The following is a 14334-nucleotide window of genomic DNA, read 5'->3' on the forward strand; positions in this document are numbered from 1 at the left end:
GATGAATGGATAAACAAAACATGCTATGCACACACACACAGCAATTTTATTCAGCCTTAAAGACAAATGAAATTCTGATACATGCTATAAATTGGATGAACCCTGAAAACTTGATGAAATAAGCCAAACACATAAACCCCCAAACTTACTTATATGAGGTACCTAAAATATGAAATTAATAAAGACAAAGTAGAATAGAGGTTACCCAGGCAGGTTTGGAGAGTAAGACAGTGTTAGTAAGACAGTATTATTTAATGGCATAAGAAGTTCTGTTTGGGATGGTAAAAAAGTACTGAAAATGGATGGTGATAATGGGTGTACAACACCATCAATACATTTTATATGCCTAAAATGGCTAAAATTGTAAATTTTATGTTATATATACTTTAGCAAAATAAAAATAAGCACTACTTAAAACAAGAATAAAAATGTGTTCCTAGTGTTTCAAACCAAAATATAAATGAATTATATAACAACAGAACAAAGGGGAAGGGCATAACTTATTGAGATTTTTATATTAACTGGAAAGTACTAATTTATGGCAGACACTAATTAATCAAGGGCAAATAGTAGGGAAACACACTAAAAGAATATGTAAGTATTCTAAAGATCTATTAAGGTATAGCAAACTAGTGGTGGTGTTAAACAACCATTGTTTAATTATACTCACAATATGGGCCATGGTTATGGGTTATACTGGTAGGGCATAGTACCAGGACTCTTTTTTTTTTAAGAGCATTATAGTTATACATAGTGGTTAGGTTCATTTTGACAAAATCATACATGCATGGAATTTGATTTCAATTCCTGTTCCTTCCCTCCCTTCATGATCTTCTACTCTACTGATCTTCCCTATATCTTTATGGTATCTGGTCCCCCTTCTTTCCCTTATTTTTCTCTTACTTCCACATGAGAGAAAACATTCAACCTTTGACTTTTTGACTAATTTCACTTAGCATTATGTTCTCCATTTCCATCCATTTACCAGCTAAGGCCACAATTCCATGCATGTACATTTTTATATATAATTTTACTTGTTGATGGGCCTTTATTTTATTTACTTATATGTGGTGCTGAGGATGGACCTCACACATGCTAGACAAGTGCTCTAACACTTGCCCAATTTAATCCTTCTTCATGGTTGAATAAAACTCTATTGGGTACATATACTACATTTTCTTGATCCATTCATCCACTGACAGGCATCTGAGTTGACTTATCATCTGGGTTGATAAGTATTGATCTGATATCCTGCTGTTTTGCTGAAATCATTTATCAGCTCTAGAAGTCTTCTGGTAGAGTTTTTTGGCTCTTCTAGATATAGGATCATATCATCAGCAAAAGGGAAAATAGTTGTCAGACTATTTTTATCCCTTAATTACCTTCTTTTCACTGATTTCTCTAGCTAGAGTTTTGAAAACTATATTGAATAGAAGTAATGGACATCTTTGTCTTGTTCCTAATTTTAGAGGAACTGCTTTTGGATTTTCTCCATTCAGTATAATATTAGCTTTGGAGTTGCCATTTACAGTCTTTATAATATTGAGGTAAGTTCCTTCTATCAGTAGGACAGTCTTTTCTGACTTCCATAGGAACAGACTTCAGCTATGATGACTGAAACACCTGGAAATGACTAGGATGACTCAACTGGGGCCCTAGGTCGGTGACCACAATTCCAGCTGTCAAGTTACTTCTCTTGGTTCTTTGCCAACTTAATTTGCTAAAGATGGAATATCAAAGACGTTTTTTCACTTATCTGATAACTGAGCTGAAATAGTTGATACAGCTGATAATGGCCAATCATTCATCTCTGTAGCCAGCCTTTCTCTGAGAAAGCTTGGGCTTCCCTTCAAACATGGCAGTTTCTGGTCAGTTGTTTATCTTATATGGAAGTCTTTATCCAGATTGAAGATTCAGGACAGAGACATTAACACTGCAATGCTTTTATGAAATAGACTCAAGAGGTCCACGCAGAGGTCCCAGAACATTGTGTTATCTTTTATTGGTTTTAGCAATAAGCAAGTCACTAAAATAATCCAGATTCAGTGGAAAAGATTGTCATTCACCTCTCAATAGGAGAAACAGCAAACAAGTGATAGACATTTTTAATCAACCAAAACAATTAAAAAGTTGATAGAGAAGAACATAATGGGATATTAAAAATGTTTAATAAAAAGAAAGGCAAAATTAGGAGGGGAACATAGGAAGAACACATCAGACAGGAAAAATAAACAGCAAGGTGGTAGCCAAGTAGTACAGTAATTGTAATAAATGTTAATGATCTAAACATACTAGTTGAAAGACAAAATTATTTAGGATTAAACAAAATCAGTTACAAATATATTTTGTTTAAAATAGTCTTAACATAGGATATAAAAAGCTTGAAAATGAACTGAAAAAGATACCAAGTAAGCACTAACCAAGAAACCATATAAGTCACTAAGCAAGTGACTACATCAATACAAAATAAAGTATTGGCAAGATATGTTGTAAAACATATCTATTGAGATAATCTTTTTTTGTCCTTCATTCTGTTAATGTGGGCCATTACATTTTCTGATTTGCATATATTGAATGACCATTCCACCTGAGGGATAAATTCCATTTGATCATGGTGAATGATTCTTTTCATATACTGTTGAATATGGTTTGCTAGTTTTTGTTAAGAATTTTTGCATTTATGTTCATCAGTGATATTGGCCTATAGTTTTCTTATAAAACCTTTGCCGGACTTGTAAAGTAAGTGTAGAAGTATTTCTCCCTCCTCAATTTTTTGGAAGAGTTTAACTTGTGGTAGTTTTTTTTCTAAATGGGGGCTAGATTTAAGCCATGAGATCCTGGGGTTTTCTTAAGTAGGAGATTTTATATTCCTGATTCAACTGTCTTTGACATTATTGGTTTGTTTATAGTTTCTATTTCTTAGTGATTCGGTCTCAGTAGATTACATGAATCTAGGAATTTCTACTAGGTTATACATTTTGTTGACATAATTTTTCATAGTAGTTTCTTGTGATCCTCTGTAATATAAATCATGTTGTCTCCTCTTTCATTTATGAATATATCTTATTTTCTTGATCTAAACATTTGTCACTTTTGTTCATATTAAAAAAAGTCTATTTCATTGATCTTCTCTATTGTCTTATTTGATTTAATTTATTTCTGCTTTGACCTTTACTATTTCCTCCTTCTACTAACTTCAGGATTATTTGTGTTTCTATACCTAGTATCTTACAAATTATAAGAGCTAAAATATTAGGTTGTTTGAGATCTTTTGCCTTTTTTTGGCATAGACATTTATTGCTACAAACATCCCTCTTTGAACTGATTTTAATGTATCCTGTAAGTTTTAGTGTGTTGTGTTTCCATTTCTGATTGTTGAGATATTTCTTAACTTCATTTATAAATCATATAAATAACCAGCCCACAGCTGGCATTATATTCTACTTTGAAAAGGTGAGAGTTTCTCCTCTAAGATCAGAATAAGATAAAGATACTTATTGTCACCACTTGTATTCAATATAGTGCTGAAAGTCTTAGCTACAGCAATTAGACAAGAGAAATAAAAAATCCAAATTGGATGGGCTGGGGTTGTGGCTCAGTGGTAGAGCACTTGCCTAGCACATGTGAGGCACTGAGTTTGATTCTCAGCACCACATAAATAAATAAAGGTATTGTGTCCATCCACAACTAAAAATATTTTTAAAAGTCCAAATTGGAAATATACAAAGTTAAATGTCTTTATTTGCAGTTGATATGGTTTTATATGTAGAAAACTCTAAAGATTCCATCAGAAAGCATTAGAACAAATGAATTTATTAATGTTGCAGGATACAAAAAAAATCAACACACAAAAATAGTAGTGTCTAAATACTAGCAATAAACTATCAAAAAAACAAATTAAGAAACAATACCTTTGGGACCAAAACACCTATGTTGTGAAATTCTGTATCACAGAAGAGCCAGTGTACTCTGGAGCAGTTATTGCTTGGTGCTTTGTTGTAATCATTTTGCACCAGTCCCCAACAACTAGGAACTGGGCCCTAGGAAAATGCTGGAGGTGCTGATCTGTTGGGGGAAGGTGACTGGAGCCATATAGAAGATTAAATATGGGTTTTTCTGTAAAATGTTCATCTGAGGATTTTTACATTTAATATTTTTAAGACAGTTTAAAGAGCAAAACATATTAAGTGTATTCTAATTGCAAAGTATGCACACATTTTGAATGGCTTTATTTTTATTGTGTAAAACTGTTGGACACATGACTGTGATGCACAAATTCTTTACATGTAAAGAGTCTATGCATTTTACAGTAACTTATTTTATGATTGGGTAATGAGACAGTTATACTTTAAACTGCCATTATTTTTGTTAATTGCTTTCATTTTCTTTACAGTTATTACAAAGTTGTATTTATTTTATACAGATGGATTTTCATTTTCCTGATGCTGTAATGTTTACTTCAACTTGTTTGACCTTTCTTTGTATATCTGCATGTTGTAATGTATGAAAAGAATGAATGTAAAGGCTGTGGCAACTGTAATTAATTTTTGTAAAGGGCTGGTCACACATGGATCTGGTTTATGAGTGCATTCGGGATGATTTTAATAACCAGGTTGCATTTTCAGAAATTTAGACATGAACACCAAAAGAAGCATTTTCTTAGCAAAAATTAATAGCTGGTTCTATTTTTTTTTTAACCTAGAGAAAATAAAGTTGATTTTTTCCAAGAAAAAAAAAGAAAGAAAGAAACAATACCACTTGTAATAGTTACCCAAAATACTTGGGAATAAATTTGACCAAGGATGTAAAAGACTTGTATGCCAAAAACTATTTTAGAAAAAAGAAATAAATGAAAAGATATCCCAGGTTCACAGGATATCATATAATATCTATGTTATATGGAATCATGAAAATATCAATATTACTCCAATCTATCATTTAAGTTGCTGACTCTAATTTCATATCCTTATTTGGTTTCCATTACAAACCCATTCCTTCACTGGAACCCCCTTGAAGTGTATCTTAGCAAGTGCTTCTCCCAGCTTCTTCCAACATCATGCTACCTTCTATTTTGGTTTTTTCAGAAGTTAGATAATATTTCTAATCTGCTTATGAAATTCCTTCTGTCTGTTATGAATTAACCTTCTACATACATCATATCAATGGGATTGTGGAAGGATAGAAGGTTAAAAAAAAATGTGTGCTCAGAATATTAATCCATACACACTTATTTGTTTTTATACTTGGTTTCTCTGCTGTAGCCCCTTTAAGGCAAGAATGTATTGTGAAATGCCTAGCAGTGACAGGATTACATAATTATTCAAAGTCACATGGCCAGTTGGGTGTGGGTGAAAAAAGTTACTAACGATAAAGCTTAAGCCTAGAATGTGAGTCTGTTGACAGACACAAAGAAATATTTTAAAAGAGAATTACCGTTTTAGTGTTGAAAGTCAACATAGTTATGCCCCAGTTTAAGTTTTATGGCTTTTTTAGAAACAAAAGAGGTAAACAATAGAAGCTATTTTACAACATTTGATTAACTGCTAGAAACAGAGCCACAAAAAACTTCACATAGAATCGCCAGGAAAGATCAAGTATAGCTGCTATTAGAGAGAAAAAAGTGAAGTCATTTTAGCTCTTGGCTCTCACCCAATCAGGTAAGCCAACTTGGAATATTCCTCACAACTATGAGACCAACTCTGCCCAAGGAGGAGTACAATAAGTAACTAACACCTTAATCCAAATGCAATATATTATTAAACTATAGGCTCCTCAAGGGTAAATATGTCACAAATCTGATTCTCTAGTCAAAAAAAAAAAAACAAAAAAACATTTAGAGGTAAAGGTCAAATGAGCCTATTAGTGATACTTTTACTGATAGCAGCCATTATCAAAGTGCCTAGTTCCACTTCATATTTGTGAAACTAACAAAATAATTGTGTTTTTCTGAAATTTAAAGTCTGCTTTTAAAGTAAAGAGTAAAATACAAAACCTGAAAAACTAAAAAAACTACTGAATTCTACAATTTACACAGGTTAATTTTATGACATATAAATTATAATCTCAATAAAGATGCTAAATAAACTCACAAGAAACTTTTTCCAGGCCCTCTGAATGACTTCTGCAGCCCTTTCTTTCCTTATAGTTTCTATTTCTTTTTTCCCAGGCATTTGAAAGTCCTAAAAGAAAAAACAAAGGATTTATTTAAAATCATTTTCTATACTCTATTATAAAACTGACACTAGAATACAGCAGAAATTTAATAGAGTTGTATGAGTGAAAAAATGAAAATGAGATTTGGTATCAAAATATTTATAATAGGGCTGGGGATGTGGCTCAAGTGGTAACATGCTCGCCTGGCTCGGGGCCCTGGGTTGGATCCTCAGCACCACATAAAAAAATAAACATTGTGTCCACTAAAAACTGAAAAATAAATACTAAAAAAAAAAAGTTCTCTCTCTCTCTCTCTCTCTCTCTCTCTCTCTCTTTAAAAAAATATTTAAAATAAAAAGTAGTCACTTGTTATTGATTATCTAATATGTTCCAATTTATTATTTCTAATCCCAACAAGGACACTAAATAGCAGAGTTTATTAATATGCTTATAGTAGAGATGAGAAGAGTGAACTAAAGGCTTAAGATCAAGTAGTAACAAAGCCAGTATTGAACTGAACTCCAGTCTGTTGTGGAAGTCCATGGTCTTTACATACTTTCTTGTTTGCTTGAAATAAAGTTCTCTTAATATGCAGAGAAACAGATACATTCCCAAAGTTGGATAGGCTTCTAACTTAGAATTAGAGGTGATAGTAGACTTTTTCAGTATAGCCCTTAACCACATTGACTATTTAATAAATCATACATTATTTTTAAATGAAGCTTTACTATTAAGGAGCAAAACAAAATCACTATTGCTAATTCACAATTTTTATTCATACCATAAGGAATTAATAATAAAAGTCAGAAAGATATTCTAGTTTTTGACTGTGTTAGTCATATTTTCATCACTGTGACCAAAATACCTGACAAGAACAACTTCGAGGTGTAAAGATTTATTATAACAAATGGTTTCAGAGGTTTGAGTTTATGGTCAGCCACCTCCATTTCTTTGGGCTTGAGGCAAGGTAGAACATCATGGTAGAAGGACATGGTAGAGGAAAGCTCCTTGGCTCATGCCAGTCAGAAAACAGAGAGGAAGAAGAAAGGAACCTTTCCAAAGTATATCCCTAGTGCCTACTTTCTCCAACTAGATGCCACCTCCCTGTTGTCCATTCAGCATCAATAGATTAATTCACTGACAAGGATAAAGCACTCATGATCTGATGATCACTTTCCCAAAGCCCCACTTCTGAACACATAAGACCTTAGGGAACATTCTAGATCCAAACTATAACAGACTCCCTTAAGAAATGTCAGTAAGCTAAATTCATATTTGTGCTGCCTAAATATTTATTACGCTAACAAGCATCTCCTTCAAAATTAAATGGTTAGATCGAAAATTAAGTCTATTCCAGTATTGCTCCAGTGTAATAAAAAGAGTGAGAGAAAGAAGAGCAAGAATTTTCATTTGTGTAGGTTTTATAAATTATGTACAAATTTACTCATTTTTCACTGTATATATTGAGAAGAGGTATACATAAAATTTACAAGTAACTCATTGCTTTTGGTAGTTTTCTTACACTAAACCATAGAAGGAATGCTGATGAAGTTAGAGACTAAAGATGTGGTTTAGATTTAGTTCATGCTGCTATTTAATGTAACCTTGGACAAACAGCTTAACATCTTTAGGCTTCAGTTTCAACATTTGTAAATGCAATAAATTAATTCCAAAGGCTATTTCAGTTTTACAACTTTATGAATTTACATTATAAAGGGCACAATACTCTAATGGTCAAATATAAAGAAAAAGGGTGCTGCACTGAAGACAGGGAGACATATGAATTTTAAATTCTGCTTAAATTTTTAAAATTTTGAACTGTTGCTTATAAAATGAATAATATGTATTTACAAGTGCCAAAATCCTGATTTAAACATATACACATCTAATATATGCACTGTATTTCGAGGTGCAGAGACCAAACAGTAAAACTATCTAAACATATACCATTTACAGAAAAAATGAAAGAAAAACCTATTTATATATTTTCTTAATCTATTATTCTCTCTGATGTTTGAAAATTATTTGAGATTTTAAAACTAAAGATGTTTTTCTGTGTATATTGTCAATTTTTTATAATTGAATTTTTTTTTTTAAGAGTAAGAAGAAGGTTCTCCATGAGAAGTAATTTGTCTTTTTTTTTCTTCCCGTACAAAGAGTCTTTACAATATAGAAGGCATGAGGAGATAAGTTAAGTCTTTGGTCTTTGAAGTAAGTCAGACCAGTGTTTTTTGCTTTTTGAGTTAGGATCTCTCTGTTGCCCACACTGGTCTCAAATTCCTGGGCTTAATCAATTCTCCTGCTTTAGCCTCCTGAGTGCTGGGATTATAGGCTGTACCACCCCTCCAGGGTTTAAAGCAACAAATTCTACCTCTTATTTAGCTGTGTAATCTTGCACAGTTACTTAATTTATTCAAACTTCATTAGTTTCCTTATTTGTAAAACATGAGGACTCACAGTACTACCGCATTGAATTGTGAAGGTTAAATCAGATAGTACAGGCAAGCATTTAGTACGATTTCTAGCCTACCAAAACCACTCAATAAATCACATCCATTATGACAATACAAATTATTTTCCAAAATAATAACTATTCATGTGCATTATTTTGTTTATAAAACTAATGTAACTAGAGCCAGGTGTGGTGGCATGACTTAAGGAGGGCCTCAGCAACTTAGTGAGGCCCTATTTCAAAATAAAAAATTAAAAAGGGTTGGGGTGTTGCTCAGTGGTTAAGTTCCCCTGGGGATTCAATCCCCGTATAAAAACACAACCCCAAACCTCACCAATGTAACTAAATATTTCAAGCACACTTACTTTTTTAAATTTACAAATTACTATTAGAACAAATGAGAGTAAAAAATACTATGGGGGGTGGTAAAAGATTTGTTAATTTTGATCAAAGATTACTTTTCTGACAAATATACTTTCTAGCCATCAGGTAGAGAAATATAATTTATCTATGTATTATATAACACTTCAGGGGGGAAAAAAAAATCAATGTAATTTTTTTTTTTTTGTACCAGGGACTGAACTCAGGGCACTCAACCACTGAGCCACATCCCAGCCTTATTTTGTATTTTATTTAGAGACAGGGACTCACTGAGTTGCTTTAGCACCTTGCCATTGTTGAGGCTGGCTTTGAACTCACAATTCTCCTGTCAGCCTCCTGAACTGCTGTGGTTATAGGTGTGCACCACCACACCTGGTAGTTTTAATAATTTTTTTTTTAATTTTTTTTATCTTTGTTTATTCATTTTTATTTGGTGCTGAGGATTAAACCCAGTGCCTCACATGTGCGAGACAAGCACTCTGCCACTGAGCCACAACCCAGCCCCATAATTTTTTAAAATATTGTCGCTATATCATTAAAAGAGACAAATACAGAAGACAGCTTTGCTATCTTAGATTTATCATAAAAAACCCAAAATTTCAAATTTAAAATGTGAGACAAAGAGATAATTATAATGAGTTTTAACACATGGAATTCACCTCATTATTTCACCTTAGTTTTCTTGTCCATGTTCTTTTTCAATGGAAAAATGAAAGAATACAGAATACAGTTTATTTATACACAAAGACCATAGAATAATAACAGTAGCATTCAAGATACTGGTAGATATCTTTCCCTAACATCCCATTAACATTTAAAATACAAAATTATTCATGATACTATATAGATATTTACTTTAAAAGTTATAATGTAAATAATATATAAATTCAAACAATAGAACTATAAAGCAAAAAGCAAAAATCATCCATTCCCTTCTCTTCTTTGAGGAGTGCATTCTTCAAAGGTCATATCTGTTGATATGTGATTCTTCCAGACATTTTCTTATATATTTGAAAATACTGGTGCTGAGGTTGTGTCTCAGTAGTGGAGCGCTTGCCTAGCATGTGTGAGGCACTGGGTTCGATTCTCAGCACCATATATAAATAAATAAATAAATAAATAAATAAATAAATAAATGTCTATCAACACTAAAAATTAAAAAAAATATATGTATGTGCAAACACACTGTATACACAAGTATGTATTCATATTTTATATATACATCTTATATAGCCACATGTACATGAACACATAGTTTTGTTTGCATTAATGTGATCAAACTATACATGTTTAAAAAATTATTTTTGTAATTATAGATGGACAGAATGCCTTTATTTTATTTGTTTATTTTTATGTGGTGCTGAGGATGAAACCTTGTGTCTCATATATGCTAGGCAGGTACTCTACCACTGAGCTACAGCCCCAGCCCCTAAACTATACATATTTTTTTAACTTAATCTGTGTTGGAAATTTTTCCATGTTAATGCGTATAGATTTTGTTCATTCTTTTGTAGTTGCATAGTATTCCTGGGTGTGAATATGTTACTCTTTCCTCCATTATTGGACATTCAGGTTTTTTTCTGTTACAATTCCAAAATGAATTATCTATATACGTATACTTGTGTTCACATGCAACTATTTTTGTTAGCTTTTCAGACTGCTTTGACAAAAGGTATGCACATACATATTTGCACTGAATTTCTCTGGAAGGGAATAAAATAAACTGCTGAGATTGATATCTCGGGGGAGGATCCAGCAGATTATGAAATCTGGGTTCAGGAATAAAACACATTATATTCTGCATACTTTTATATCGTTTGGTCTTTTCCCACAATGTGCATATAGTTTAGATATATAACTTCATTAAAAAATAAAAATTTTGACTAAATTTTTGTTAAAAAATCTTGTCCAATTTATACCCAAAAATTTTCTAAAGGATTGCTTAATTCTAGATTTTACAAAAGTAAAAATCTAAACATAAGTAGGGCATTAGGATTACAGTGGGTCTTCTAATAGTCTCTCCAAGAACTAAACTATGTGATTTTTCTCTGTCATTAATGTATCGTGATTGGTTTTGATGCGTAAAGCAACACATGTGCATATATTTGATATCATCTATTTTTTAGCATTAGTGCTAATTTAGAAAAAAAACTTGAGCATTTTCCCAAATATATATCCAATTTTGTAGGTAAATTTAACATTGGGTTTAAAAAATTCCTTTTAATTGACTGTGTTACATGTGGGGCACTTTGTTCTAAATAATTTCACCCAGGCTTTCTGCACATACTTCTGTCTTCAGTAATATAGGCTACAGAGTATTTAGAGTTTGCCAAAACAGTAAGTTAATAAGTCCTTTTGGAAGAATTAATATCCTTATTTACTGAACATGTTTACTATCTCAATCTCTAGGTGAAAATTCCCTGAGGAGGAATGAAATTGACTATGCTATGTAATGTATGAATTCCACTTTTGGTATAATATGTCGATTAAAAAAATAGAAGGAAGACCAGTAGAATTGAGGAAGCATATCAGGGGGAGGGAGAGAAAAGAAGTAGCACTGGGGATTGAAATAGAACAATTATGCTATATGCATTTATAATTATATCAAAATGAATCCCATTATTACATACAACTATAACACATCAATAAAAACAAAAAAGAAACTGAGAGTAGTTACAAACTTTCATAGCAATTTGACAATAAAGTGGTATACAAACACATGATCAGTTGGCTTATAAATTTGCATATCTTTGTGGGTATTTCTTCCCTTTCCTAGTAATTTTATTTTACAAAAGCAGTACTCTAAAAACATAATCTAAATTATATTTTTAAAGTTTCATTCTGGCCAGGCATGATAGCAACACATGCCTGTATTCCCAGCAACTCAGGAGGCTGAGACAGGAGGATCATAAGCCTCAACAATTGAACAAGACCTCCATCTCACGAAATAAATAAAAGAACTGGGATGTAACTCAGTTGTAAAGCACCCCTGGGTTCAATTCCCAGTATCAAAAAAAGAAAAAAAATGTCTCTGAAGGGGTGTAAAAGAAAATGGAAAGAACCAAATTAATTGCTCAGCCATAAATAATGATAATCATAAATTAAACCTATAAAAACTCACCACTTGCTAATTATTTTGCTACAGTTTACTACTACTGTGAACATTTTCCTTGAGGTTATTTATGACTGCTTCAGGGTTTCTTAATGTGTCACTATTGATATTTTGGGGCTGAATTTGCATTTGGTAGGGTCTGTTCAGTGTATGGTATCAGTTCACCAGATATATCAGTAGTACAGTTGTGACAACCAAAGATGTCTCCAGACATTGCCACAGCTGAGAACCAGTACTGGATCTACATGGGAGAAATGCTATTTAATGATGCAATACTGCCCATCTCTTTTCAATTCCTGAGGCCATGTGGTATACTGAAATTGGGCCAGGAGGAGAATATATCATAGAAATTGTTAAATGTCTCAAATCAGTACTTGATTTGTAGTTTTCTTGGTTGCTTAGACTTAAATATGGAGAGCCAGGTGCAGTGGTACACACCTGTGATTCAAACTATCCAGGAGGCTGAGACAGGATGATTGCAATGTCAAAGTCAGCCTGGGCAACTTACAGAACTGTGTTTCAAAAAAAAAAAATTTTTTTTTAAAGGAGGACCTGGGGACCAAGGGCTCAGTGGCCCCTGAATTCAATCCCAGCATAAAAAAAGGGGGTGGTAGTGGTGGTGGTGGTGGAAAATGTTAGTAAAGCAGATTAAAAATGTGTTGTATATGTCAACATTATAACAGTATTCAAAATTACTCAGAAATTGTCACATCACTGAGGAAGGATAAAGTTCCATGTATTTCAAGAAAAAAATGCTCATTTGCATCAAATGTTGCTGCGGGGGTCAAGTAAATTGAAAATAAACAAGTAATTTGGTCACATAAAGTCACCTGTGATCATTTTTAGTATGGTTTCAGTGAAGTAGCAGGGGAAAAAAGACTGAAGTTGGTTGAGAAAATGGGAAAGTTGAGACAGTAAGTATAATAATGAATGAGCTGGTAGGTGGAAAGGGTGGGAACGGAATCGAGGTTTTTTTGTTTTTAATATGGGTGATATTAAAACAAGTTAAGATGCTGTTATGTGTGATCTAGTAGAGGGGGAGAAATAAAAGGTTCAAGAGTGACAAATTTAAGGTAAAATTCTTTTGAGTAGGTATAAGAGGGCACAGTCCAGAACAGAAAGTTGCTGCCCTTAAGTAAAAAATAAGAGCCATTAAAAAAGAAATTTCATTCAGTTATTGTGAGGCTCCAAGTAAAGTAACAAGTATGAAAATACTTCTCAAATTTTAAGATGTTAAAAAGTAATGGGGCTGGGGATGTGGCTGAAGCGGCAACGTGCTCGCCTGGCATGCTCGGGGCACTGGGTTCATCCTCAGCACCACATAAAATAAAGATGTTGTGTCCACCGAAACTGAAAAATAAATATTAAAAAATTCTCTCTCTAAAAAAAGTAGTATTAACCCATTACTCAAATAGTGACCTATTTTTTTTTTAATTTAAAAATCACTAAAGATTGTAAATGAGGTATTTAAAGATTTTCCAAGTACTTTACCAACTTAGGAGACACTATCCCAAGTCAACAACTTTTATTATAATATATCATGATGCCAATAGATCTATTTTTAGACTTTGTGAGTAAAAGCCCACAGGATGTTTGGAGTTGCCCTTTATTTTAAAAGCTGTAAAACAATCTTAAAATTTGCTGGGATCAGAATCTATACTTCCTATTTTGTTCTCTCAACTAAATGTTGTTGACTAAACAAATGTTTCATGCTCTTCATCAGTTCTAAAATTTCACTTTTTCTTTTTACCTGTGGTCCTTTATACTAACCTATTCCTTTAAAACGCCTTTCTCCTTTTCCATCTCTAAATATTTCTGTGAAATGGCCTAAAGGTATTTCATGGGTTAAATTAAAAAAAAAAAAAAAGTCCAGAAAAAGTGTTTAGCAAATGTTAACAAATATTTCTTCTGCAGTCGGCGCCTGGAGCGGGGCTCTGTGGATGCGCAAGGCAGGCAGGGAGGGTTTTTCAACCAGACGACTCCACTTCACCGAGAGCACGAAAAAGACGCGTCCTGGAAGAGGTTCCCGCAAAGGAGTTGAAGGAAAGAAACCTCCTTAAGGGGGTGATATCACAGAGACTCCGAGAGGGCGGGCCCGGAGAGTCCCAGTCCAATTACCTTGGAGAGGGGAAGAGGAGCGGTAATCACGGAGAGGAGGGGACACCATGCCACTCACCGGCCAATAGCCCCAGTGCGGATTCTCTGCTTCCGTGGCAACCAAGCAGCAGGAAATGAT

At 33.2% G+C, this 14334-nt stretch overlaps 1 protein-coding gene across 4 annotated transcripts in view; it reads right to left on the bottom strand.

Moving 5' to 3' along the window:
• Positions 1-14334, bottom strand: part of C4H11orf65 (chromosome 4 C11orf65 homolog) — a 38393-nt gene extending 24059 nt beyond the window's left edge. For 2 of the 4 annotated variants that reach the window (XM_040285169.2, XM_005329113.5), the window contains exons 1-2: positions 14217-14334; positions 6090-6179 (exon numbers count right to left, since the gene is read on the bottom strand). In XM_040285169.2, the coding sequence (XP_040141103.1) occupies positions 6090-6170 (81 nt within the window). In that variant the 5' untranslated portion in view covers positions 6171-6179; positions 14217-14334. The remainder of the gene's footprint in view (positions 1-6089; positions 6180-14216) is intronic. The other 2 variants (XM_040285170.2, XM_040285167.2) reach the window with 1 other exon arrangement.

The sequence above is a fragment of the Ictidomys tridecemlineatus genome, chromosome 4 (genome assembly GCF_052094955.1).
Source record: "Ictidomys tridecemlineatus isolate mIctTri1 chromosome 4, mIctTri1.hap1, whole genome shotgun sequence".
Lineage (NCBI taxonomy): Eukaryota > Metazoa > Chordata > Mammalia > Rodentia > Sciuridae > Ictidomys > Ictidomys tridecemlineatus.